Genomic DNA, 27,284 nt, shown 5'->3' with positions numbered 1-27,284 from the left:
TCCACCTGTCCATCTGACAAGGTGGGAAGGCAGCTCAGTAAGGCACAGTGACCCCAAAGCCCTCGAGGACCTCCGAACTGCATCCCAGGGCCAGGTCTTTGGACTTTCCGGTGGTTTCCTCTTCTTCACACTGTCTCAAGTCTGATGCTCTGAGCAAGGGAAACCTTAGGGAAAACTGAGGGTGAGCTAAGCTAGTCTTGGGCTGGGTTTTCCTCACTTGATCTAACCTGGACTGGTTTTCCTGCCTGGCTTATCCAATCAAGCAGAGCTGGAAGAGACCCCAGAGGTCCTTATTAAGGGAAAGGTGGTTAAGTTAGAAAACTGTGGTTGCACACTTCTTTGCAGTAATTGTGCCATGATTAATTATTTGACCTTTTTTTTTTTTTGAGACAGCATCTCACCCTGTCACCTAGGCTGGAGTGCAGTGGTGCAAACATGGCTCACTGCAGCCTCAACCGCCTGGGCTCCAGTGATCCTCCCACCTCAGCCTCCCAAGTAGCTGGGACCACAGGTGTGTGCCACCGTGCTGGCTAAGTTTTTTATTTTTTGTAAAGATGGGGTCCCCCTATGTTGCCCAGACTGGTCTTGAGCTCCTAGTCTCAAGCAATCCTCCCATTTCAGCCTCCCCAAAACGCTGGGATTACCCCGGCCTTAATTTTAAGTCTTATTTGCAAACAAGAAAAGATTAAATTTAGTGGTGAAAATCCTAGTTTAGGGTTTAGATGCTGTGCCTCCAACTCAGCCCACGGGCCAAGCTACTCTCATAAAATACTTAACTATACCCTCTATCTTTTCCTTACAAGGACTGGATAATACTTACAAAAGTGCTCTGCTACTTTTGGGGAAGGTTGGTTTTGAATGGATGGAGAGAATCAATCAGATTATTTTTATTTGCTCACAAGATTCAGCCACGGAAGCTGGTGGAGGCCTCAGTTCAATAAGAGACCAAAGATGAATGTTAATGAAGAGTCATCTGGTGGATCTCACACCAGTGTAGGCTGCTGGGTGGGGATGTTGACCCTCTCCAGTGGCTTGTGTACACAGTATGTCTCTGGGGATGTGAGGGAAGCTCACAGATCCCCCACTGCACCCTCCTGATGCTGGAGGAAGCTTCTACAGTGAAAACAGAAACAGAATGCAGCTCACGAGGGCTCAAGCAGGAAAAAAGGAGGACCAGTGTGGAATATTCTGGAACAGCATGAGAACCTTGTAGAGATTAAAAGTTTCTTGGCCTTAACATGAAATCTGCCACCCTTTTTGAACATCCTAATCCTACATAGCAAGTCCCTCTGCCCTCATTCAATGACCTTGGCTATTTCCTTTGTTTACAGGTGTCCCTCATGCCCTCCCCCTAGGGACATCCTGTGGGTTTCAACTGTGGCTGGCATCTTTGTTTCTTTCCCTGTTTGAAATGGTGAACACTGACAGTGAAGTCAGGACCAACTCTCGGCTTCAGGAGGATACACAAAGCCATCAGGAGAGGAACTCCACCTGCCCCCCAACTGTGTTCACAGTTTCAATGCTATGTCCAGGTGACAAATGGAGAGAACCCAGGGTGTGATTCTGTTCTGATCACCATAGAGGAAATACACTAAGGGAAAAGTGCAGTGAAAATGATAAACAACTGCAGCCAACATGTGCCTATGTACTGTGCAGAGAAGCTGGAGGGGAGGAGAGGAGAATGGGGAGGGATGGAGAAGGAGAGGGGATGAGAGAGATGGAGTGAGGGGGAGGTAGGAGGAGGGGGAGGAAGGAGGAGGAGATGGGGAGGGGATGGGAGAGGATGGGGAGAGGATAGAGGAGGAAAGAGAAGGGGAGGGGGGAGGAGGAAAGAGAAGGGGAGTGGAGGGGACAGTGGCTTCCACACAGCCTGGGCTGAGGCAAAGGAAGGCAGACGAGGAGAGGAAGAGTGCAGAGACGGCTTGGATCCCTGGAAGGCTTGTGAATCAGTAACAATGATGCACGAAGTGATGTGCCGCTCTCAAAGAAATACAGTTGAGTGTAAATCCTGCTTAAGTTAGCCTCATCTGTTGCTTTATGATGTCAGAACAGTTTGCTTCAGTGGCCACACGCAGAATGTGCAGCCGGGCTGGCTCCTGGCCAGGGGCGGGTGGTATGCGACTCAGGCCGCACCAACAACTCCTTTTAGTTGGTTCTGGGGTCCGGGGCTGCCTTTGCTCTGGAGTCGGGGGTTCATCAGCTGCCAAGGCAGGCTCAGAACACGCCCAAGCTGCTGACCACAGCTTATGGACTCCTCTCCCTCCTGCTCCTGGGCTGGGCTGGTAGGCAAGGTGCAGAGCTGGGGGCTCAGTGGCCTGTGCTCCGTGGAGGCCTTATTCCACGGATTGGCTGTGGCTACACACCGACTGGGGCTGGCCCACTTCTCCCTCCAGACCACTGCTCCCGCACAACATGGAGCTCGGTGACCTGGGAGCATGGAACCCCTCGCAGGGCTATCCCTGCTCAGGAGGCCCCGTGCAACATGCTTCCTCCCCAGGGCTGTCTGTGGCCTTCTTGCAGAGGTTTCACGGCTGCGGACACAAAAGTTCGAGGGGATGGAGCTTCTGTCCATGGTCACGCATGTTCAGGGGTAGGGCCAGGGCTGGGCTGCTGGAGCTGTCGGTGCGGCCTGGGGCACAGCTGGGGCAGGGCTTGGGCAAGGTGAGAGCGGCAGTCGCACTGAGGTGTGACTCGGGGAGGCTGGGGTCCTGAATAGGGTATGCCGACCCCTCGCTCCAAGCACAGGCCCGGTGTGGCCCACCCGTAGGGAGATGCTGCCCTGACGTGCACCACGGCACTAGTGCACTGGGCCTCTTTGTCTTATTTTAAGTTTGTTCTGTCGATGAGTAATCCTTCACTCTGGTCTCTATTTAAAGTTCGGCCTCTGGGTGCAGGTTGCTGGGGGAAGCGGAATGTAAATAAGCCTGGCTTCACTTTGGAAAATCTCTTCTCGGCCTACTTTTTTTTCCCTCTGGGCACCTCGTAGGGGACACCAAAAGCAGATGGATGTGCTGGCTCCGTTTTCTGGCATGCGGCTCGCGTTGGGGGGGCCCTGGCCCAGGCGGGGGTCACCTGCATCTGCTGTCCTCCCTGAGGTACTCAAGAGGAGGCCTTGGAAGGGCCACACTGAAGAGCAATTTGTGCTGAGACCGGCCCTTCCCAACCTGCCTCCCTCCCACCTCTCAGGGTCTCTGCCGCTGTCCCCTGCAGCCACAGTGGCATCGCCTGTTACCCTGTTTCCCACCAACGTCTGTGAGTTGTGTCCTGTCAGGACTGCCAGTCCAGAGTCTCCTGGCTGAGCTGGACAGCGTCCCCTGCACTCAGTGGCGAGCCAGTCCTCACAGACACAAGCACCTGCGCCTGGCATGCAGGGAGAACCGGGCGGCACCTGTAGGTAGCAGGGCTCACATCATCCTAGCTCCTGGGCCCAACTCTCACCTTCCATTTGCTTCAAAACACCTTGGCAGCTCAACACAGGCCCTGCGGAGTGCTCAGGGCATCTCATTAACACTCAAGACCACCCCGCATGCTCAGACATCACCTCTGCAGATTCTCACAGGTTGGTACTTCAAGTACTTATTTAAGGCAATCATGGGATTTTAGGATCAGAGAGCCTTCCTCACCACTGCCTGGTAGCGTATATAGGGCTTTCACGCCAATTAGAAAAAGCACCTCTTGAGGGCAGGTTGCTGAGGACAAGTACAGCCTCCTCCAGGCATGGTGTGCAGTCAGGCACGGGGGCTAGGGGCTCACTGCACCTGGGACAGTGCACAGACAGGATAGGCTGGCGGCTGGGCCGACTCGGCTGACCCAGCTGGGCATGGCATGTGTCTGCTTTCACGTGCAGCCTGTTGAAACTAACAGCACAGCCTTCGCTTACCCATACCACTTCCTTATTTCTATAGCAAGATCTTCACTTGCTGCTAATTGTCTGCAGATTTCTCTTCTGCTCTAATCAGAGTAAACCGAAGTATTTTAGTGCCTCCGCTAATTTCATCCCCTTTCTCCTCTAGATGGTGGCTTGCTCATGCTTCTTCTAAAATAAGTAAACAATTCCCAGTTCTCCTACCAGAAGTCCCACTTCTGCTCTTCTCCCAGGGCCATGCTGGCTCGAGTTAGGGAGGTGTGTGCTTCCTCCTCACCTCTTCCATCCAGGTGCAGCACCCACTCTGCAGGGAAGACCCACAGCAGGAGTGCTGTCAGGGGCTGCACTGGAGGCCAGGAGGCTGGGGAGGGCTGGGTAAGTCCTGCGGAAGGGCTGAAGCAGGCTCAGGAGCTCAGAGACGACCAGGAGCTGCAGGCAGGGCGAGGATGAGTGCAGATGCTCAGAGGAGCGTGCGGGACACCTATTTGTATACAATAGGCTACTGTATAGTATAAACATACTATGCGATAGCATTATGTCTAAAAAAATGTAAATACCTTAATTAACAAATATTTTATTTGGCCGGGCGCGGTGGCTCATGCCTGTAATCCCAGCACTTTGGGAGGCCGAGGTGGGCAGATCATGAGGTCAGGAGATCAAGACCATCCTGGCTAACACAGTGAAACCGCGTCTCTACTAAAAATACAAAAACGTAGCCAGGCGTGGTGGCAGGCGCCTGTAGTCCCAGCTACTCGGGAGGCTGAGGCAGGAGAATGGCATGAACCGGGTGAAGCTTGCAGTGAGCTGAGATTGTGCCACTGCGCTCCAGCCTGGGTGACAGAGCGAGACTCCGTCTCAAAAAAAAAAAAAAAATTTATTTGTCCAGCACAGTGACTCACGCCTGTAATCCCAGCACTTTGGTAGCCTGAGGCAGGTGGTTCACCTGAGGTCACGAGTTTGAGAGCAGCCAGGCCAAAATGGTGAAACCCTGTCTCTACTAAAAAGACGAAAATTAGCCTAGTGTGGTGGCGAGTACCTGCAATCCCAGCTACTAGGGAGGCTGGGGCTGGAGAATCACTTGAACCCAGGAGGCAGAGGTTCCAGTGAGCTGAGATCAAGCCACTGCACTCCAGCCTAGGCGACAGAGCGAGACTCGTAAAAAATAAAAAGAAAAAAAAGAGAAAGAAATACTTTATTGCCCCAAAATGTTAATGATCATCTGAGCCTTCAGGGAGTTATAATTTATTTGCTGGTGGAGGGTCTTGTCTTGATGTGAACAGCTGCTGACTAATCAGGATGGTGGTGGCTGAAGGCAGGGATGGCTGTGGCAATTTCTTAAAATAAGACAGCAATGAGGTTTGCTACATTGACTCTTCCTTTCATGATAGATTTCTCTATAGCATTTGATGCTGTCTGACAGCATTTTACCCACAGTAGAATTTCTTCCAAAATTGGAGTCAATCCTATTAAACCCTACTACTGCTTTATCAACTGTTTATGAGCTATTCTAAACCCTTTGTTGTCATTTCAATGATGTGCCCGCCATTTTCACCAGGAGTAGATTTTACCTCAAGAAACCACTTTCTTGCCCATCCATGAGGAGCAACTCCTCCTCTGTTCAGGTTTTCTCATGAGATTGCAGCAATTCAGTTATGTCTTCAGGTTCAATTTCTAATTCTAGTTCTCTTGCTGTTTCTCCACATCTGCAGTGACCTCCTCCACTGAAGTCTTGAACCAACCACTCAAAGTCATCCATGAGGATTGGAAGAACCTTCTTCAAAACTCCTATTAATGTTGATATTTTGACCTCCCCATGAATCACAAATGTTCATCCTAGAATGCTGAATCCTTTCCAAAAGGTTTTCAATTTACTTTGCCCAGATCCATGAGAGAAATCACCATCTATGGCAGCTATAGCCTATGAAAGGTACTTCTTGGCCGGGCACGCTGGCTCACGATTGTAATCCCAGCACTTTGGGAGGCCAAGGCAGGCGGATCACTTGAGGCCAGGAGTTAGAGACCAGCCTGTCCAACATGGCGAAAACCTGTCTCTAGTAAAAAAAAAAAAAAAAAAAAAAAAAATTGGCCAGGCGTGGTGGCACGCGCCTGTAATTCCAGCTACTTGGAAGGCTGAGGCAGGAGAATGGCTTGAACCTAGGAGGCGGAGGTTGCAGTGAGCTGAGATCATGCCACTGCACTGCAGCCTGGACAACAGAGTGAAACTCCATCTCAAAAAAAAAAAATTAAAAAAATGTACTTTTTAAATAAGAACACTTGACAATCTAAACTATTCCTTGATGCATGAGCTGAGGAATGAATGCTGTGTCAGCAGACATGAAAACAACATTCATCTCCTTGTACATCTCCATCAGAGCTCTCGGATAACCAAGTACACTGTCAATGAGCAGTAATATTTTAAAAGGAATCATTTTTCTGAGCAGTAGGTCTTGACAATGGACTTAAAATATTCAGGAAACCATGCTGTAAACACGTGTGCTATCATCCAGGCTTGGTTGTCCCATTTACAGAGCACAGGCAGAGTAGATTTAGCATAATTCTTAAGAGCCCTAGGGTTCTCGGAATGGTAAATGAACACTGGCTTCACTTAAAGTCACCAGCTGCATTAGCCCCTAAAAAGAGAGTCAGCCTGTCCTCTAAAGCTTTGAAGCCAGGCCTTGGTGTCTCCTCTCTAGCTATGAAAGTCCTAGATGGCATCATTGTCCAATATACGGCTGTTTTGTCTACACTGAAAATCTGTTGTTTAGTGTCACCACCTTCATCAGTGATTTTAGCTACATCCTCTGGATAACTTGCTTCAGCTTTTCCATCAGCACTTGCTGCTTTACCTTGTACTTTTATGTTACAGAGATGGCTTCTTTCTTTAAACCTCATGAACCAACCTCTGCTAGCTTCAAACTTTTCTCCTTTAGCTTCCTCACCTCTCTCAGGATTCATGGAGTTGAAGAGAGTTAGGGCTTCAACTCCATGGGCTTGTTAGGGCTTGCTCTGGATTAGGCTTTGACTCAAGGGAATGTTGCAGTTGGTCTGATCTTCTATCCAGGTCATTCAAACATTCTCCATATCAGCAATCAGGCTGTTTCACTTTCTTATAATTCATGTGTTCCCTGGAGCAGCACTTTTAATTTCCTTCAATAACTTCTCTTTTCATTGACAACTTAGATAACTGTTTGGCACAAGTTTCAGCCTATCTCAGCTTTTGACATGACTTCCTCGCCAAGCTTAATCATTTCTAACTTTTGACCGAAAGTGAGAGATGTTCAACTCTAGCTTTTGCTTGACCACTTAGAGGTCATGTAGGGTTACTAAATGGCCTGATTTCAATGTCTTGTATCTCAGGGAAAAGGTAGGCCTAAGGAGAGAAAGAGAGATGGGGGAACGGTGGGTCCGTGCAGCCGTCAGAACACACACATCACTTATTGAGCAAGTTCGCTGTCTTATATGGGCATGGTCCATGGTGCCCCAAACAATTCCAACAGTAACACCAAAAATCACTGATCATGTCACCATAAAGATATAATGAAAAAGTCTGAAGTATTATGAGAATTAGCAAAATGGGACACAGAGCCTCGAAGTGAGCACATGCTGTTGGAAAAATGGCACGACTAGACTTGGTGGATGTTGGGTTGCCCCAAAGCTTACATTTGTAAAAAAAAAAAAAAAAAATGTAGTCTCTGTGAGGCACAACAAAATGAAGTGCAATGAAATGAGGTTTGCCTGTGTTTCAGATGCATTCTGAGACTGAAGCCCTACCACTGGACAGGGCCCAGGGATGCCCAGCCTCGGGCCTCTGAAGGGCAATGAGTGGCTGATCACTCACTGTGGTGGCTGTGCTGGGAATTTGCCTCAGGGTGCATCATCACCCATGACTACCTCTTCAAAGGGCAGCCTGAAGCCAGCACTGGCTCACTTCCAGTGGGGAAACTCCGCAGGGCTGTCTCGGCTCCAGAGCCCTGAGGATCAACGAGGCTTCCCTTCAGCCACAGCTCAGGTGTGTCCTGAGAGCACTCCCCAAAAACCTCCCCATCTCAGGGTCTGCCTCCAGGAAACCCAACCTGGAGGTAGACAATGCTGGTATCGCTGGGGATGTGCTGCTACCACCTGGGCCTGCATCTCCTTCCTTCCACTGCAACCGGCCCTGCAGCAGCCCCAGACATCTCTGACCTTGGCTCGCCAGGCTCTATGTCATCCACAGACTCTCTCAATAAAATTCTCTGCTCTTCCCACTTGCATCTCCTCCACTTCTCCACCTGCTTGGGGTCCCAGCTCTGCCCTCTCTCTAGAGGTGCAGGCGGCAGGGGTGTGGATGAAGAGCACTCACCCCTCCAGTGGTTCTCAGGCTCACTCTCATATTCTTGGTCGCATCTGTCTGTAATATCCTGAGGATGGTGCCGCCAATGCCTGGAAGGGCTGACCATGGGGCCAGGCTGACCACAAGGCTGGGCACTGTCAGAGGAGGCTGGATGGCTGACCTCTAAGACACCTCTTGGGAGCAGTACCCAGTGATTTTGCTGCTCCAGGCCTTCGTTCCAAGCCTGGCAGGGACTTATTTTACCGAGTCTGTTGTCTTGAACTCACGCGGATCCAGTCCATTGCAGGCTGAGTGCAGCACCAGCCTGTTCTCTGAATTGGCAGTGGAAGGTGCCCCTGTCTTGTGTTGGCATGGTTTGGTCAGCAGTCCTTTTCCTGTGTCCTAGAATGTGGGGACTGTTGTTATTGAGGCTGGTTTGGTGGCCTTTTGACCACATGCACAAATGGCAGTGGGAGGTCATGAGGAGGCCACTCCGGATCACATCAAGGCCTGCGAGGTCATCCCTGCCATGACAGAGAGCATGTCTCACATGACCAATGTCAACCACCAGATCCAGGGACCCTGGTCTGCACCCTAGCAGGGGAGGATGAAAACTGCTGGCCGCCATTCCCCTGGGGTTCCCTTTCCCTCTTGCAGGCCAACCCCCTCCTCTCCCTAAGTCTTCCTCTGGGCTCCTGGATAGGACTCCCAGGCCCCTCAGGTGCCATCTGGGTGGTCATACACCTCACAGGGCACCTGGTTTTCTCTGCAGGTGATGAACTGCACCCATCGACTGTGGAAGTTTCCTTCTCTGATGGCAGGCTGACATGCAGTCCTAGACCAAGGCTCTGTGCCAAGAGTTACGTTGCTCTCGGATTGCAGGCACGCAGATCAAGCCAGACCCAGGCATGTCTGTCTAATGCATGTTTCTTCCTCCTCCTCCACCTCCTCCATTGCTGTAGGTGATGACGGGACATCTTGGATGGCTCTTGCAGGGTAGCCCTATGCCCTCTCCCTGCCTCCTCTGGTTCTTCACATCAGGCAGTGGCTCTAAGATGCCCATGAAGAAGTGGAGGTGAGAATCAACCCTTCCGAATCAGGGGCAACTTACTCACAGCGTTTCATCAACCTTGAGACCCTCTGGGTGGGTTGGCCGTGCCCAGGAGCATGGCCTCTAGGAGCAGACACTCAGATTTCTGCTTCCCCAAATCACAGCAGGTCTGTCAGAGGAATAGCGGACAAGTCCCAGGGCCAGACAGTGGAATTCTCAACACAGTAGGGGGTGGAAAGGGGGTGCAGGAATGGGAGATGTCTCTGCAGACTCAGTCGCCTCCATGCACTGGGTGAGCAAACTGAGACCCTTCTTGTGTTTCCAGGCAACTGAGCCCTTAGGGAATCCATGCCATGGAAGCCTTTCACATGCTGGAAGAAGGGGCAAGAACATCATCCAGCCATCAACATACTAACCGTGCGGGATCAGGCCTCTTAATCTCAAGGGCTCATGTTTCAGCGCACATGATGTGGCCTGGAGAGGTCAAAGCTATGCAATTACGAAGATGAGGAACGAGGTCTCCTGAAGTCATTGCATGGCTGACTTTCACATCAGCCCCATCCGGGCCCTGGCTGGAGTCCCCAAGCCATCATTCTCCGGGCAGCAGCGCACTGTTGTTTGCTGTGGTTGTTTTTGCAACGACAGCACATCTCATGTTCAATTTCAGACTTCTGAACGTGACTTACAGATACTATTTTGGGAACAATGGTTAGATCAGACCCCCACCCCAGGTACCTGCCACAGGTAAGGTACGTGTGGGAATACCAGCGTCTTACAGCGGAAGAGGACAGGTGAGCAGTCAGGCTAATTCCCCTCCCTCATAAACTGATGTGGTCAGTCTGATCTTTTCCTCTCTGGGGATAAAATAAAGGATGTCATGTTTGCAGAATGCATCATGCATGCTGCTGTAACATATGTAATGTTACCTGGCGTGTGACTGCTACTCAGTATCTCAGTATAACAGCCACGAACACACATGGAACGGACCATCACCAGTTACAGGTCATGCTGCCCATGATCCAGCTGCTGCATGGAGGGCCGCTGTGTCACCTGCAGACACATTCCTACCTAAATCCTTGTCATCCTTAGAAGGATGTTGTCCGACACGTAAGTTTCCCTTCCCTCTTACCCAAATCTCAAGTTGAGTGGAAGGTACCCTTCCCTGGGGGAGAAGCCCAGAGGGAGACGGTGGAGGGCTAGAGGTCACAGCAACCTTGTCCCCCAGGGCAGGGGAACTGGGTGAAGAGGTCCCTCCACACCTGCACCAAATTCAGAAGCCATCCGGGACCTGGAGGTTTGTCCACGGTTGAGGCCTCCAGAATATTCACAACTCTTGAGGGGCGACATGCCTCGAACTGTTACCTTTTGGGTCTCCGGGACAGAGCAGCCTTCTCGGATGGCTAATCCTTGAGCTCGCCTCACGCTGGGGAGCCCTCTGCACCCAGGAAGGGGAGGCCTTTGCTCTCATAGAACAAGTGGCAGCTGCTGAGAGCCTGTGTACAGGCATTCAGCTGGTCATGGGGACTTCAAAACAAACCCATCTGGGCTTTGCCCTTGAAGCACTCATGGCCTCAGCAACCTGACGTGTGTCTTGCCTCTCGTTTGGGAAACTCCATCAGGGCCATCCCCTGTGGGCGCAGGTTTCTTTCCTCAGATAGCATTCTGCATGCAATTCTTCAAGAGGAGCGAACCCATCACCCCCCACCCTCCCATGTGCCTCCTTGGCACCAGCTCTGCCTGAAGCTGCCAGAACTGAGCTAGGAGCATGGCAGGAGATGGAGAGAGTGTTTTATTTTGTCCAGTGCTGGTGAAAACTTGAATATCAGTCTCAAGGCATCCGGAAGTAGCCTGCTCAGGAAGCTAGGTAAAAAATAGGCACCTTTCAAATTCCTTTCATTACATTGCTTAATCACAGTGGGAGGATACTGGAAGCTTTCTTGCCGACCACTGGAGAAAGGCTGGCGTTTCCACTGGGCTTAGAGGTGGCTGAGCGTGTGCCAGCAGCTGAGCTACTTCTAGACCTTTTGAAGCTTGGCAAGTTGCTCTTCAAAATACTTTTTTGCTTGAAATACATCCTGTTCAGCCGGGCGCAGTGCCTCACGCCTGTAATCCCAGAATTTTGGGAGGCCGAGTCAGGCGGATCACGAGATCAGGAGATCGAGACCATCCTGGCTAATATGGTGAAACCCTGTCTCTACTAAAAATACAAAAAATTAGCCAGGCGTGGTGGCAGGCGCCTGTAGTCCCAGCTACTTGGGAGGCTAAGGGAGGACAATGGTGTGAACCTGGGGTACGGAGCTTGCAGTGAGCCGAGATTGCACCACTGCACTCCAGCCTGGGAGACAGAGCAAGACTCCATCTCAAAAAAAAAAAAAAAAAAAAAAAAAGAAATACATCCTGTTCTCCAACAACACAGGTTCTGAGTGTCCCTCTGACCTCTGACCCAGCCTGCATTGACAGAGCTTTCTGTATTTGTCATATTGTTTGCCAAGTTCATAGACTTCACCTTAACACAGTCATTCCAGTGACTGAGCTCTGCCAAACACAAGAGCAAAAGGGAGTCTAATTCTTCAGCGCATGATTTAAATGGGGAATTTTAAAATTGCACTTATCTGTTAAGAGCTGTAATTTAACTGGGCAGATGTTCTAAACAAGATAAGTATCTCACTTCCTAGCACTGATTCATCTGGTTCTATTTGGGGATGAGATGCAGCTGGCATGCGCTGGTGTGGCCCTGGGATGGAGGCTGAAACACAGAACCACTTCCAAGCAGTTGGTGACTACTGGCTGCCCAAGCTCCTAGACTACCCGCTGCTCTGCGCACCTGCTTCCCTCCTGCCTCTCCCCGCCAATCTCGGACTTTCCATGCTATGGAGAGCCTGCTCCACACTACGGCTGGCTCCTCTCCTGTTGACTGGGACCTGCATTGTGAATACTCTGAATATCCTCCCTGCTTAGAAGAAATGTCCTAGAAACATCAACATCAAAAGGAACTGCTAGACTTTTGTCTTCCACACTCTCCTTTCAGTGGTGTTATTAGATGCACATAACTATACTGGTCAACCAGTAACACATGGGAAAACCCCGCGGAAACCACACGTGGACAGGCCAGCCCAGGCAGGAGGGAGGGCTGCAGGCACGGGACCCCGACAGACACAAAGGGCAGCTCACACGTTGAGGGGCAGCTGGACCTTGGGAGGCGTGCCCTGCTCTCCAGACACCGAGGCAGCTCGCGGGACAGCTGTGGGGGTAGATCCTGCCGAGGAGGAGGCATCCTGGAAACAGACAAAAGGGGACAGGAGTGAGGAGACAGAGACCCCATCCAAGGGAAAGAGAAATGCAAGGTGAGGCTGCATCCACAGGTGCCTGTGCTTCCCCAGCTGCCGGGCTGTTTGGCCTCCAAAGTGCCGTGCCTACCTGGACTGTCAAAATGGTTCTCCAATCATGGGAGGGAGCCTGGCAGCCCAGGACCCCTGCCCTGAGGTGGTTTTCGAGAGCCCCTTCCCAGCAGCTCAGGGAGCCTTCTACGGCCTGCGTCCAGGCTGGTCAGCGTCACGCTATAGTCAGGACACGGAGAGGCCGTGTTCCAGACCTCGCTTTGTTCTTAGACCTTGAATTAATTATTATTGTGTTTGTTTAAAAAAATCCACACGAAATCTTTCATGCTAGGAAACAGAGCTTATTTAAAAAGAGCATCCCCAGGAACTGGAGATTAATCCTTAAAGAAAATTAGTCCCATGACAGCAGACAGAGCAGCAGGCCAAGAGGACCAGGAGTCACAGGGCGCCCCCCTCCCCCCAAGACCCCAAAGTGTTCCAAGCTTCAAGGGTTTTTTAAGCGAGGAGATGACCCGAGGAATGGTCAGCATCAGTGGTGCGCTGTGCGCTCCAGGGGCAGTGGAGGGGCTGAGGGAGGAATCTGGGTGGCACCATGGTCTTGCCAAGGGAATTCCTACATGGAGAATCCTCAGCCCCAGCCCGTGTAGGGCAGAGCTGCCCCCAGGTCCCCCTACCACCCAGCTTGCTGGCCCTGCCCCGGCCTTCCCTAGGACAGTGTCCTGTCTTCCTGTTCAGAGGCATTTGATGGCAGAGGGGTCTGACCTGTGTCCCTCTCAAACATCTGTCCGAGTCCCAGCCCTGGCACCAGTGCTTGTGGTCTTATCTGGAATAGGGGTCTTTGCAGATATGAGGTAAGGAGCCTGAGAATAGATCATCCTTGATTAGAGTGGGCCCCAAATCCAGTGATGAGTATCCTTACAAGACAGAGGAGGAGGAGCGGGATGTGGAGGGGAAGGAAGCCCATACGAGGACGGAGCAGAGATGGGAGTGATGCATCCACAAGCCAAGGGGTGCTGAGGATGCCAGCAGCCACCAAAGCCAGGAGGGAGCCCCGGAACAGACTCCCCTCAGCCTCGGGAGGAACTAGACCTGCCCACACCTTGACTTGGGGCTTCCGACCTCCAGAGCTGTGAGAGAACAACTTTCTGTTGCTTTTAGCCACCTAAGTTTGTGGTACTGCTCTGGAAGCCCCAGGATACCCCATCAGAGGGGCTGTCGGGGAGCCTGGAGGAGGAAGGGGTCCATCTCCCTTCAAGGAGAGAGCCATAGGTCTCCTCCCTTCCTCGAGGATCCCATTTAGGCCTGACAAGGGGCAGAATAGCAGTCCCGGCAGAAACTGGAGCAGAGGATGGGGCAGAATAGCAGTCCCGGCAGAAACTGGAGCAGAGGATGCGGCCAGGTTGCAGGTACCTTGGACAAAGACAGGTTTGGCGGGGTGCGGGGGCTGCCTGGCTCTGAATGGGGAAGGTGCCTGTGTCCCCAGTGTGTGTCCTCAGGTGAGTGAAAGGCACTAGAAGCAGAGACCATACAGATGGAGGGAGAGCCACCTGGAAGTTGCCCCAGGCAGGCAGCCAGCCCTGTACCCTGACTGGCCTCACACCACCTTCTTAGCTTAGGAGCAAGAAGCTTCTCAGCTTTCTCATCACTCACTGACCAGGTCTGGCCTTGCTTAACTGATAACCTCTGCATGCTGCCGGCCACCTACCTGCCCCTCCCTGGCTGGTCACAGCCCTCCCTGACCAGTGATCATGAGCAGAGCCTAAAACCATGCTACGCGGGCAGCGTCTACAAAGTCAGAAACGATTTCTTCCTCCTGTTTAAACCCAGTGCGCCTGGCAGAATGAGCAGGTGCAACTGAGAGACTCCCCTTGTGTCTCTAGGGTAACTCCAAGTCTCAAATGACTTCCATTGCAATGCAGACACTGTGAGAGAAACCTTTGATTTTCAAAGGCTCCTGAGAGAGCCAGGTGTCCAGAGGGCAGCCCCTCACGGACCTCATCCCTCGGCTACATGAAGAAGCAGGAAAGGCTGAGCACCATGTGGGAACAGGGCTGGAAGGGGGCATTCCTTCCCACGGATGGATTCCAGGGTCTTCTGTCTGCCCGGGACACCTGCCCTCTCCATGAAGGAAGACAGGGACCAGGAGGTCCCAACAATGCCAGGATCACTTTCCTTCTAGAAAACTCCCCAGAGCCGGTCCAGATCATGGGTCACCATCCATGGAGGTATAGGTGGGGGCTGGAGAGCGAGTATGAGGGCAGAGACACCCCAAGGGAGGGAGAAGGAGAAGCTGCCACCTCACTCTCCACCAGGCCCTCCCTGCCACAGGCATCTGTGCAGAGGAGAGGGTGTCCCCGTGCTGCTTTCTCCAGTGTCCAATGAAGAAACGTGTGGGAAGGATCTTAGGGTCATTCACTCACCCACTCAAATAGTTACCAAGCAGGTCCAGCACAGGGACAAGAGGCTACACACGGACACTCGAGGCACCTGGTGTTCCCTCCCCCATGGGGAACACCATGGCCTGTGACTGTGTGGGACTTGCAATCCAGGTGGCCAAACACTGGACATATTTTTTTTTGAGATGAAGTCTCACTCTGTCGCCCAGGCTGGAGTGCAGTGGCGAGATCTCGCCTCACTGGAACCTCTGCTTCCGGGCTCAAGCGATTCTCCTGCCTCAGCCTCCTGAGTAGCTGGGATTACAGGTGCACACTACCACGCCCGGCTATTATTTTGTTTGCTGTTGTTGTTTGGAGACAAGAGTCTTGCTCTGTCACCCAGGCTGGAGTGCAATGGCACAATATCGAGTGCAGTGGCTCAGACCTGTAATCACAGCATGTTGGGAGGCTGAGGAGGGAAGATCATGAGGTCAGGAGTTCGAGACCAGCCTGGCCAATATGGTGAAACCCCATCTCTACTAAAAATACAACAATTAGCCAGGCGTGATGGCGCATGCCTGTAATCCCAGCTACTGGGGAGGCTGAGGCAGGAAAATTGCTTGAACCCAGGAGACGGAGGTTGCAGTGAGCTGAGCTATTTTGTATTTTTAATAGAAAAAGGGTTTCACCATTTTGGCCAGGCTAGTCTTGAACTCCTGACCTCAGGTGATCTGCCCTCATTAGCCTCCCAAAGTGCTGGGATTACAGGCGTGAGCCACTGTGCCTGGATTGGACATGTAATTCTAAGCATGCAGGAGCCCCGGGAAGTTCAGCGTGCACAGGCCCCTTACACAGGTACCCAACCTGGGCTGGGCGTGGCTGGGAGGGCTTCGAAAGGCATGAGGCAGGCCTGTCAGGGAATGTCTTGGTCTGTTTAGTGTTGCTCACGATAGAATACTTAAAACTGGGTAATTTATAACGAAAAGGAATTTATTTCTTATAGTTCTGGAGACTTGAAAAGTGCAGTGCCGCACGGCCACTTCTGGTGACAGCCTTATTGCTGGTGGGGACTCCGCAGAGCATTGCATGACGAGGGAGCTGAGCGTGCTGGCTCAGGTCCTGCTCCTTCTTCTTAGAAAGCCACCAGCCCCGCTCCCATGAGTCTAGGGACCCACGAGTGATGATTCAGCCTTGCCCTCATGACCTAACTGCCTTTTAAAGGCTCCACCTCTCAGCGCTGCGTCTGGGGGATTAAATTTCAACATGAATTTCAGAGGGGACACTCAAGCCACGGCAGGGAGGTGGTGAGGGTGGGTGGTGGGCCTAGAGGAGCCCGGGCCAGCTCATGTGGGAGGCCAGATGAAGTGAGGGTTTGGAGGCAAAGGGGGCAGTATCCCCATGGGATGAGGACAGGCTGTGCGGGGCCTCCGGAGAGGGCCTTCACTCTGAGGGCACGGAATCCCTGCAAGACGGGCAGGGAGAAGGCAGCCACACGCCAGGACCTGCCAGCTTTGCAGGGAACCCATCAGGAAGTGCGAGGGAGCCCAGCCTGCACCGGCAGACGGCAAGGGAGCCAGGAGGGGACCTGGACGCGCTCAGGGGGCTGTTAGTAGGAATAGCAGCCGCGACTGTAGCACCTGTGACTGAAGCACTCGCCCTGTGCAGAGCCTACCATGGCTGGGCCCAGCTCTGGGCACTTCCCCGGAACAATGCTTTCAACCTTCGCAAGCCTGCGATGGGTATTTCGAACTCAGCCCATGCAGAGGCCACGTGCTCAGCCACCACACCGTGGTGTAAGTTCCTCACAGCTGCTGAAACCAACAGAGACTCAGGGGCTTACAATCACACAGAAGGTCTTTAAGTCAGAAGTTCTAAAATCAAGGTGTGGCATGGCTGTGTTCCCTCTGGGAGTCTAGAGGAGACTCCACTCCCTGCCCTTGTAGCTTCTAGAGGCTTCCAACGTTCCTTGGCCCCCTCCACGTTAAGGCCAGCAGTGGCGCGTCTTCCTCTCTCTCGCCTCTGCTTCCACCACCCCATCCCCTTCCCTGACTCTGGCCTCTGCTTCCCTCTCGGGAGGGCCTTTGTGGCTGAGGTGGCCCAGGTGATCCAGGAGCATCTCCATCTCAGGGTCTTTTCCCGTTTGCCACGTCAGATGACACATTCTCAGGTTCCGGGATCAGCACTTGGATATGTGTGGGGGCCATCATTCCCTTCTCCACCAACAAGATTAGGTCTGAAGGACGTTGAGGGAGGAGCATGGGCTGAGTTTCCAGCCTTGGCCAGATGGAGACGCTGTTGGAGAGACAGGAGCAAGAGACCAGAGAGGCCATGAGCTCGCTGCTGGACACGCAGTATTTGGTGTGCCTGGAAATGTCTCAGTGTGGATGATGAGGGTGCTGGTGCCGCCAACCAGGAACTCAGAGGGGATTGGCCTGGGCAGCAGATCTGGGGTCATGTATGTATAGCTGATCTACGAGGCAATGCAGTCTCGTGGCAAAGCCCTTAGCTCCCAGGTGCGTGACCTGTGTTTGTGACCATAGCCAAGATGGCACCTGTGAGCCTCCGATCTATCATCGTGTCCATTGAGGGTCATGAACTTCTGCTCTGACCGTAATGGTAACGGGCCAGGTTTACCCTCCTGCCTAAAAAACTGAAAAACCAGATGAAACCTGAATCAAAGCTCCCAAGACTATAGAAATGAAGCAGTGGAGGACAGAGCCCCCAAGGTGGAGGCTCGTATGGTCTACAGAGCTGTGGTACCAAGTAAGACAATCCATAGTCTATAAAGCAGTCACTCTAAGTCCACAGAATAGGCCCTCAACAAAGCTCGTGATAATGGTCCTGAAGCCAACAGGGTAGATGGTGCAGTGGCCTGGGAGACAGTGAGGAGGGAGGACGCCCTGGCCCCGCCTGCGGGACGCCACCCAGAAGAGGGCCCTGACGGAGGCCAAGATGGGGCAGCCTGAGAAACAGAAGGAGACCCGCAGTCCAGGGGAGACGGTGCTTCAGAGGGGATGTCATTGTTCATTGAGCTGCACGCTGTGGAATGGCCAAGGAAGCTGAGGACCTAGACGGACCCAGCCGTCTTGGCTTTGCTGACATGCACGGGTGATTCCTGCGGCAGGTGACTACCCCTACGGGACCACTGGAGGGGAGTTACACCTCTTGATCCCACTCACAGGACACGGAGGACCCCAGTGTGCTTCGTGCAGGGAAAGCCCTCATTCCTGGCTTGGGCTAGTGGACCCACAGTCCCCTGGTTTCTGTCCCGTTCTGCCATAGTTAGTACCAGAGAAGCCTGAAAACTCAGGTCCCGCAGGGCATGGCCCTCGTGACATGCCCGTGCTGTGTGGAGGGCTGGTGGGGGCAGGGCCCCAGTGCACAGAATAGGAAGGCGAATGGGGGGCCGGAGAAGTTCTCACAGTCAGCCCCACGTCTTGGTGATTTGGGCTTGTAGACAAAGCTGTTCTCCATTCTAGAGGGGGAGAGACAGACAGGAAGACACAGAGACCCAGAGAGAGACAGAGGTAGACAGACAGAAATAGAAAGAGACAGACAGACAGACAGAGAAGGAAAAAAAGCCTGTAGCCCCAGCAGTTTCCTGTTAAGAATGAATCCTAAAATAATCAGACAGGCCAGGCATGGTGGCTCACGCCTGTAATCCCGGCACTTTGGGAGGCCAAGGCAGGCAGATCACTTGAGGGCTGGAGTTTGAGACCAGCCTAGCCAACATGGTGAAACCTTGTCTCTACTAAAAATACAAAATGTAGCTGGGCATGATGGTGGGCACCTGTAATCCCAGTTATTGGGAGGCTGAGGCAGGAGAATTGCTTGAACCTAGGAGGTGGAGGTTGCAGTGAGCCGAGATCATGCCACTGCACTCCAGCCTGGGCGACAGAGCAAGACTCTGTCTCAAAAGTACATATATATATATATACACACACATACATACATACATACATACATAAAATAATGATAATCAGACAAGTCAGAATGGAGGTACAAGTAAGGATTTCGCAGCAGCACTGTTTATGATATGAAAAACCTGCACTCCTGATGCAAGCTAAAATGTCCCATGGTGTTGGGCTGGCAGGCTGATGAGGAAAGAGAATGTCCCACTGCCGCCTGTGCCGTGGTCTCCATGGCCAGGCCTGAAGGGCCATGTAAGGTATGCAGAGTGGAAATGGAGGTGAGAGCCTTGCATATGAAGGCTTATCTAATTTTTGACAGTGATACATGTATTTTCACGGCAAAAAGTCAGGAAACTTACATACCAAACCACAACTTTGCTCCCCTGGGGAGCTGCCTTTTGGGATAATTGCATTGTTTTTTAATCTACACTTTAATATCAAGTGACAATGGTTTCCTGAAACATTTCCACAGTGGTATGAGAAGAATAACAGAGTTAACACTTGAGGTCTGGCTGATGGTAAACCTGTGTCTGTCTCAATCCCCCATGTGCCATCTTTGTCAGGGGATCCTGGGAGCTGACAAAGGGCAGGGGTGACCCTGTAGCACCAGCAGGGGCTGGGCCGGCAGTTCTGTGCTCCCAGGCACTGGGCACTCGGCTCTGTAGCAGCGGGAAGAGTGGGTATGTAAGATGATAGGCACGCACTGGTCCTGCTCTTGTTACCATGCCTGCTGTCCTGTTCCGATAAATGCTCCACAAGCAGCCAAGCTGTCCCAAACCAGCACAGCACAAGCAAAGTGCAGCCAGAGCCACGGTGGGGCCACACTGGGAGGGTGGCCTGCCTGGAGCCTGCCCCAGCACATAGATCTCCACCTCCCAATGTCCTGGAGCTGCTCAAGCCATACTCCAGTGAAAGGGGGGCAATGTGTCTGGCCGGGAGAGACCGAGGAGACTGTGTTTTGTCTGCTGGGCAGAGGCTGAAGGCTGGGCTGAGAGTGCACACCGTGCAGAGCACATGCACGTGCACCACGGCGGCCGAAGGCTCACCATCCCATCTGTGCCGGCCTCCACCGACTGCCCTGTGTGAGTCCAGCGTAAAGCAACCCACAGGGCTGGGTGTCAGGAGGCTCGGGAGGGCTCAGCCAAGGAGCCTGGGGCATGGACAGTGGGAGCTGCCACAGGGCCCATTCGGGGGGCTGGGGCCTTGGCTACCCTGACACAGGCTGTCCCTAAAGACAGCAGGAGGGAGACATTCCGGCGGCTTCACTGGAATCCTGGCCTTCAGCTGACACTTGATACAGCGAAAGCTCCTAGCAAATATGTGGGATTTAACAACAAGCTATTACTTAGAGCTGGAACGAGGAGCGGAGAGAGAGGTCAGATGTGTGGAAATGCTTTTTCCCAAAGGTCAAGATGAAGAATGCCTAAAACTGACATGGCTGAGCGTGGCTCTCGTGTGGCCAGCCCTCCTAGCATGGATGTCTGGTGTGGTGCCCAGAGCGAGAGGTGCCATAGGACATCCTGTTGTGTAGGAGGCAACGCTGGGTTGGGCTCTGCCCTCAAGGATATAGAAACTAAAAGTACAAAGAAGTGGCGGGCACACTGGTCGTGGCTTCCTGATGCTGACGGGGTCAGTCTGTCCTCTGAATCTGGTCTCTGTTGCTACGGATGCAAACAAGCAGCAGCTTCCTGGTGGCCACAGCGGGAGGGGGTCAGCGGTCCTCCCACTGACGGGCTCAGCAGCACCACACTGGGGGCCACAGGCCCAGCTGTACACAATGTGACTCCCAAGAACACGAGGCCTGCTGGGGGGCAGAGATGAGCAGCCACTGCTAACCCTGGCAGGAACCAACTGCAGGGCAAGGCACCTCTCCTTTAAATGACTGTAACCAGGAACTCCTGAGTAAAGGCACGGGCTTCCCCATGGCCAGCACCCTGCAAAGCCTGCGCTGGATGCGTTTCCAGCCCCCAACCAATGGCTCCTCTCCCCTGAAGTACTCACAACGAGGCTGAGAGTTGCTGACTGTGACACTGGGGACTTGAGGGCTCCTTGCCTCCAGCTCCAACCGTGGCACTTGGCCCTGGACGCAGGCCTGGCTTCCTCCTAACCACGAGCCACCTTTCTGATGCTGCTTTGATTTTTAATGGCTTGATTTTAAACGATTCCAGGCCTTAAGGGATAAGTAAAGACTTGGCAGGAGTGAGGCAGTCAGCCCGTGATAAAAACAAGAAAAGAGAAGGAGTTCCAGGTGCCTTTGAGTAAAAAGAACTAGGGACACGGCCCTCAGACAGATGTTCATCCTATCTCCAAGATCACCCGATGGAAATCTCTGCTCCGACTTCAAAGCTAAGTGCAGCCCTGTCTGCCACGAAGTCGCGCCCAGCAGCCCATGCCCAGGAAAAGGCTCTGACTAGAATAAAGTAGGTTTGCACCATGCTTTTTTTAAATGGCTCCATAATGGATATCCGCCAGGATTTGGCCTGGGCAAGTGGACACACGTGTTCCGAAGGAGCTGGCCGACCATGCAGTGGCCCAGTTCTCTGACGCACTGACCCTACAGAACACTCCAGCATTCCCTCCCCTGGGCAGGATGCTCAACAACACAGCCTGTGAGCATTTCACACGAGCGCAGTAGTGCAGGGTCAGCTGACAGGGCTATAGGTAGGAGAGGTTGGCCTCGTCTGATGGAAGTTAGCACAAGCAAACAGTAAAGTGACAGCGTGTGCGCTGATGGTGCGTGGAGCTGTGGGGGCCCTCCACACCGAGGTCAGTGCTGGAGCTTAGCTTGACTGTGTAGTGCCCTGGATCCAGGCAAGCTCCACTGCTCCTGCATCTCTCTCCCTATCACAGAGCTCACAGGTGAATGGCACACAGCCCTGGAGCTGCTAGTCAGTAAAGACTGGGCTGTCATTTGTGACGGCAATATGTTTCATCAAATTCCAGCCTCCCCTGGTTGGAAGCCTGGTGTCAGCTCTGGCGGCAGTGCTGTGGCCACGGTTCCCCGATTCTAAACCGCCCGGTTGTAACCAGACACTAGAGACTCCTCCGCTGCGTTGTAATGGGGCCCCTAAGCAGTGGCTGGGAACCAGGCCATGGTAGTTTCCTACTGGGATTACTAAAAGGGAAAAAAGGGGGTCTGGGGGTTGGCAGGCTGTACGGGGGCTCTGAGTCTCTTTCAGTGACACTATGGAACAGACGAAGACCCCGAGAAGAAACATCTCGTTTAAACTTTTAATATGAGTCCAGAAAACACTGTTATCACCCCCAAGGAGCAGTGAAATGGGTATGCATTATTCATCACTTGCTCCCACTCCATTACACGGGGTGTAAATCAGACCCTCATGAACTTGCTTCCCAAAGAAAACTCTAGAATAAAACATTTATGGCCTGATTCTTCTGCCTGGTTCTGCAAAGAGGAGCAAGCAGCTTGTGCAGCCAGAGGCCCCGCGTGCCTCTCGATCTCCCTCTCGGGGAGGGCAGCGGCCAGGAAGCCCCAGCGAGGGGGGTCTGTCCTGGGAGAGGCAGCGGCCATGCCTTCTGCCCACATAACTTCAGCACTCTCAGCTGGTGAGAGGAACTGCTTGCTCGCCGCTGAAGATGGAGGCCAGAACTCACCTCCACTGCTGCCCACAGGCCACCTGCCCCCACGGGAGTTCCAAATTTGCTGCTGGATATTTGATCCTCACCCACAGGTTGGATCTGGCCCAGCATTCTGCTTTTGTGAATAAAGTTTTATTGGCAGCCAGCCACGCCCACCATTCACTGCAGTCTCCAGCTGCTCTGACACTGCAGGGTGGAGCTGAGTCACTGCGGCAGACACCACCTGGCTGCAAAGTCTAGATTATTCACTATCTGGCTGTTTCCTTTAGAAAGTTTGTGCCCCTGCTCCAGGTGTCTATGATGAGAAGATGAACCTCCTCCCCTTTCTGCCCTTGTCTTACTGGGCCAATAACTGGAACCAAAAAGTGAAAGTTGTGATCAAAAGGTTAACAAGAAATTCCCACAATATCACTAAGGAGAATGGATTAAAACAGTGGAATACAGGAGGAGCACATCCACAACCCGACTCCAGTTTGGGGAATGAAAATCTCAAAACACTAAGAGGAAAGGGGAGGTCTGTCAAGGAAGTTATAGGACCCCTTTCTCACCTACCCGGGGCTTCCCAAGCCTCAGCTAAGAAGCAACCTATCTTGCCCTAGAGCCTTTCTTCTATTAGGAAGAGACGTGGATGGCCTCCGCTCATGGCCTTCCTCACAGATCTCGCTTGCCTGTTGCCTCTGATGGTAGCAAGGCCCTGGACCCTCCTCCCTGTGCACACCCATCAGGCCAGAGGCATCTCCGTCCTGCTTTGCATAAAAGGCACAATATTCATCCACATCCAACTGTGCATCCGTTCTGCCTTCAAACAGAAAGTGCCTCCTTTACAGGCAGTGGCTGCAGGAGGGGTGGACTTTGAAATATCCTTTTGTTCAACTCTAATTCACTGTGTCTGTCTATCCGTCCTTCTGTCTGAGAGTGCCAGTGCCAGGCACTGCCTATACAGAGAGGGAAAGCACTGTCTACCACAGCAAAGCTCACGGGCTGGTAGAGGGGACAGTGATGGGGGGACGAGGTCCTGAGAGCAAACCCTGCCTGGGCGTGAGGGCATGTGGGACCCCGTTTTTCTCGCCCCCCAAACCCACACTGCATCCAGATAATGCCTGTGGATAGGCAGGCGGTTTAGCCTGGAGCGAGAGGGCAGATGAGCTCTGGCAGAGGGAGGCCGAGGCAGTCAGGAGAACTGGGTGAAGGTTCTTAGCTCCTCACAGTCCTCCCGTCTAGGGCCATCATGGGCCTTCACATTATAGCCCTGAGGACACGGACCTCAGTGGCCTGGTTTCCTCCTGCTTTACCTGTGCTGATCGAGGCCCTTCCTTCTTTCCACCCTCTGAGGCATGGACTGTATGCTAGTCTCCTGGTGGGCTCCATGGGGCCTACAGGTGGCCATTCATGAAAAACCTTCTGTAGATCCCTGCAGGATATGGCTTCAACAGCTGCTAGGACAAGGGAGTGGCTCTCCTATGCTGCCAGCCAATAAGTGCCCACCCAGAGCTCCCGGATGCTCTCCAAATGCCAAGAAGACCCAAGGATCTTTCCTGACACTGTCCAAGGATGGCCTGGAGGCACAGGCAGAAACCCGTGGATCCGGTTCCTAGTTTGTCATAGCAGCAAAAGAAACGCTGCCGGCACCCTGCACCGTGTTTGGCAAGCTTTGCAATTGACAAAAATCATCAGGACGCCAGGTCGCAGGCAGCCACGGTGTCCTCTGTTCCCACTTAAAGACCAGGATTGGTAAGTCACGGAGGTACAGCTATTTCCAGATTTGTAGAAGAAAGTTTTCTTGTGTAAGATTCTCACAATGGGATTTTTAAAAAATTCATCCCAGGCTCCCTTACTTTTTGTTTTGCCTCCTTATAAGGCACGTAATTAAATTCATAACTTTCTGAAAATGCTAAAAATAAGCCCAGGTGCTCCGCTATGCAGGCAGTTCGTGCTCTGCAGGTGAGAGCCAGAGCCGGAGCCAGAGGCTGCATAGGTTATAAGCAGTAAGTCTGGGGGCTGCCAGGCCTGAGGCAGGAAGGTCCTGCTTCAGCTCCTTCAGCTCCTTCAGCTTTTCCCCAGCACTTCCTCCTGCTTGAAGCATCTGTCTGTCTGTCCTGTGGCAAAGATAAGACCCAGCCAACACAGGAAGCTGCATAGGAGACAAATAGCAGCTGGTGATGCATTTTAAAGTTGCCCAGAAGCTTCCATAAGGAACTCTCCTCATTTACTTCTCAGACACGAAGAGACTTGACAAATGTTCTCTTTTGATGTTCTCCCGGCTGAATTTCAAACACTTCCCCTTCCATTGATTTTAAAGGGTATGTTCCTAATCTCCAAGGGTTGCTTATTTGGAGGTAATTTGTAAGTCATGGTGCTCTCCAGAGCAGGGAAGTTGGCAAGAGCCAGTGAAGGTGCTGGTCCTGGCTGGATGGCGAGTCAGCCTGCGTCTGACCACACTCTGGAGCCACCAAGAGCCCCTGCCCAGAGGCAGGACACTCATGGGCAGTATTAGTGGGTGCCACGGCAGTGCAAGCATAACGTCAGAGCCACACCGGCCTTACTTTGGAAAGGTGTCGGCTCTTCCTTTGAAGCTTCCCAACCTCTGTGCTCAGAAATGCAAACTTGCTGAGTTGCAGGGAAGTGACGCCTGGAGACGGTTCTCCTCAACGCCCTGCTGGACTCCATGTGCCCACCCCCTCAACAGGGCGGGGCTGTAGGATTGGTTTTGGCCACTGAAAAGAGCATGAGCAGAGGCTTCCTTGTGGAAACCTCATTTCTAGTTGCCTCATTTCTGCCCCTGCTACGGTCCTGGAGACATTCTACACCAGGAGTCAGCAGGCGTTTTCTGTAATGGGCTCCGTAATAAACATCTCAGGCTGTGTGGGTCTTACGAATCTCTGCCACAACTCCTCAATATCTCTGTTATGGCCTAAAAACAGCTGCGGATGATACACAAATGGGCGTGTGTGACCCTGTTCCAGCAAAGCTTTCATTTACCAAAAGAAGCAGTGGCTGGACTCAGCCTGTGGCTGTTTGCTGGTGTCCCGGGTGAGGATGGTAGAGCCAAGCCCCCTTCTGCCGGTGACTCCCAGTATGAGTGAGAAGCAAGCGTCCGCAGCTTGGTGCCCTGGAGAACGTGGGCTGCTTATCACGTGATGTGGCCACTCTCAGTGATGGACGCAGGCACTCCAGAGCTGACTGCCCATAGAGGGTCCTCGGGCACCTGCTTGATTTCATACTTGGTTTATGAGGAAATTTTTCTAAAATGTAATCAATCATTTCCCGATTTGATCCAATAACTTAAAAGCAAATGTGTCATAGTAGAGGCGGCCTGAATGGCTTCTTTCCCCCTCCTCTGATTATCCTTCCTCCTCCACCAGAGCGCTGACATGTGAATGATACTCCATTACGCCTGAAGCACCAGCTGAGCCTCTGACCTCTCCCAATCGCAAAGGAAGAATCCCTAGGGGTGCAAACATGAGCAGGACGGGCCAGCTGAGGCTCAGCCAGCTGTATGCCCTGGACACCTTCAGCCAGGGCCCCACAGCTGTGTCCTCTCCCCAGCCATCGACGTGCAGCCAGGCCTGTGAGGGTTGGGGAAGGTCACACAGCCTCTTAGCTACCACGCTGCTTTACGTACAAGACCATCCAATGAGGAATGCTGCTGGTGCTGTTTTGTGGCCCACCCAAGAAGGAAGCTAGCGTGTGAGAGCCCCACCTGTGGGCCACTGGCACCTAGCTCCTGCCTTCAAGGACCTAAAAGCCCAGGGAGGAAGCGGGGACAGCCATACACACAAATAATGTTCCATCATGGGCACATGGGAAGTCCTGCAGGCAAAGAGATAGTGGGGGAATTGATTTGGCGGTGGAAAGGTGACATGGGGCCACAGAAAGCTGCCAAAGGAGGTGAACATGTCAGATGGCCTGAAGAGTGGGCAGGCGCCTTTCTGCACAGGTATGTGTCTGTGGTTGCCTGGTGGGTAGAATGCCATGCTGAGGGGCAGCAAAAGGGACATGGGCAGGTGGGAAGGGATTAGCTGCGGCAGTCTCGGGGAGAAACGAGCCAAGGCCAGAGCAGTGTGGGTCGCAGGCCGCAGATTGGCACGGGCTCTCGGGAGTGGAGAGTGCTGCCGGGAGCTGGAGAGGCAACCAAGGGCCAGTCTGAAGGCTCCCCAGAACCTTCCAAGGGACTCAGCAGGGAACTCAGGGGCAGGGAGTCAGCGTTGGGGAAGACGAAGAGTGTTAGCTCAGGGCTCCTAAGGACAGTGGTGACTCCTTGAAGAGCAGATGGAACACAGAAGGGGAAGCAGGTTTGCGGAAAGAGGGGTGTCATCGGTTGCTCCTGGCATGCACTGAAGTCGAGGCGTCTCTCCAGGAAGCCAGCAGGTAGTTGGAGAAGAGAATCTGTAGTTTGAAAGAGGTGCCGGCAGGCAGAGTTTAGGGACGTTGGCTGGGGTTCTGGAGAGGGTGAGCCCCCATGGGTGAGTGTGCCCAGGATGGGAAGAGAAGGCGGGGGGCACTGGTATCTGTGTAGATGTAGGAGCTAGAAAGAAGGTCTGGCAGGAGGGGCCGGGACAGGGCTGCACTGGAAAGAAGAGTCACAGATCAAAGGGGACAGGCTCAGGAAGGGGTGCTGTCCACAGCGTCGACTGCTGTCAAGAGGTCAAGATGGTGGATGAGGAAGGAGGACACTGGGCAGGGCACTGGTAACTGTGGCTGGGTCAGCTTCAGCAGCAGGGCTGGTGGACAAGATCAGACTGCAGAGAATCGAGCACATCCAGGGGAAAGAGGAAGCAGTAGGTCAGTGAGAGAAGAATGGGACTGGGCCTTCCACAGAGGTGCTGGGAGGGCAC

General features: G+C 53.0%; 1 protein-coding gene across 2 annotated transcripts in view; it reads right to left on the bottom strand.

Moving 5' to 3' along the window:
• Positions 1-27,284, bottom strand: part of SH3RF3 (SH3 domain containing ring finger 3) — a 379,536-nt gene that overhangs the window by 75,365 nt on the left and 276,887 nt on the right. For both annotated transcript variants that reach the window (XM_015113123.3, XM_077960246.1), the window contains exon 5: positions 12,397-12,500. In XM_015113123.3, coding sequence (XP_014968609.3) covers positions 12,397-12,500 — 104 coding nt within the window. The remainder of the gene's footprint in view (positions 1-12,396; positions 12,501-27,284) is intronic.

The sequence above is a fragment of the Macaca mulatta genome, chromosome 13 (genome assembly GCF_049350105.2).
Source record: "Macaca mulatta isolate MMU2019108-1 chromosome 13, T2T-MMU8v2.0, whole genome shotgun sequence".
NCBI classification, from domain to species: domain Eukaryota; kingdom Metazoa; phylum Chordata; class Mammalia; order Primates; family Cercopithecidae; genus Macaca; species Macaca mulatta.
The sequence above is the reverse complement of the archived record's forward strand: the minus strand, read 5'-3'. Positions and strand labels throughout refer to the sequence as shown.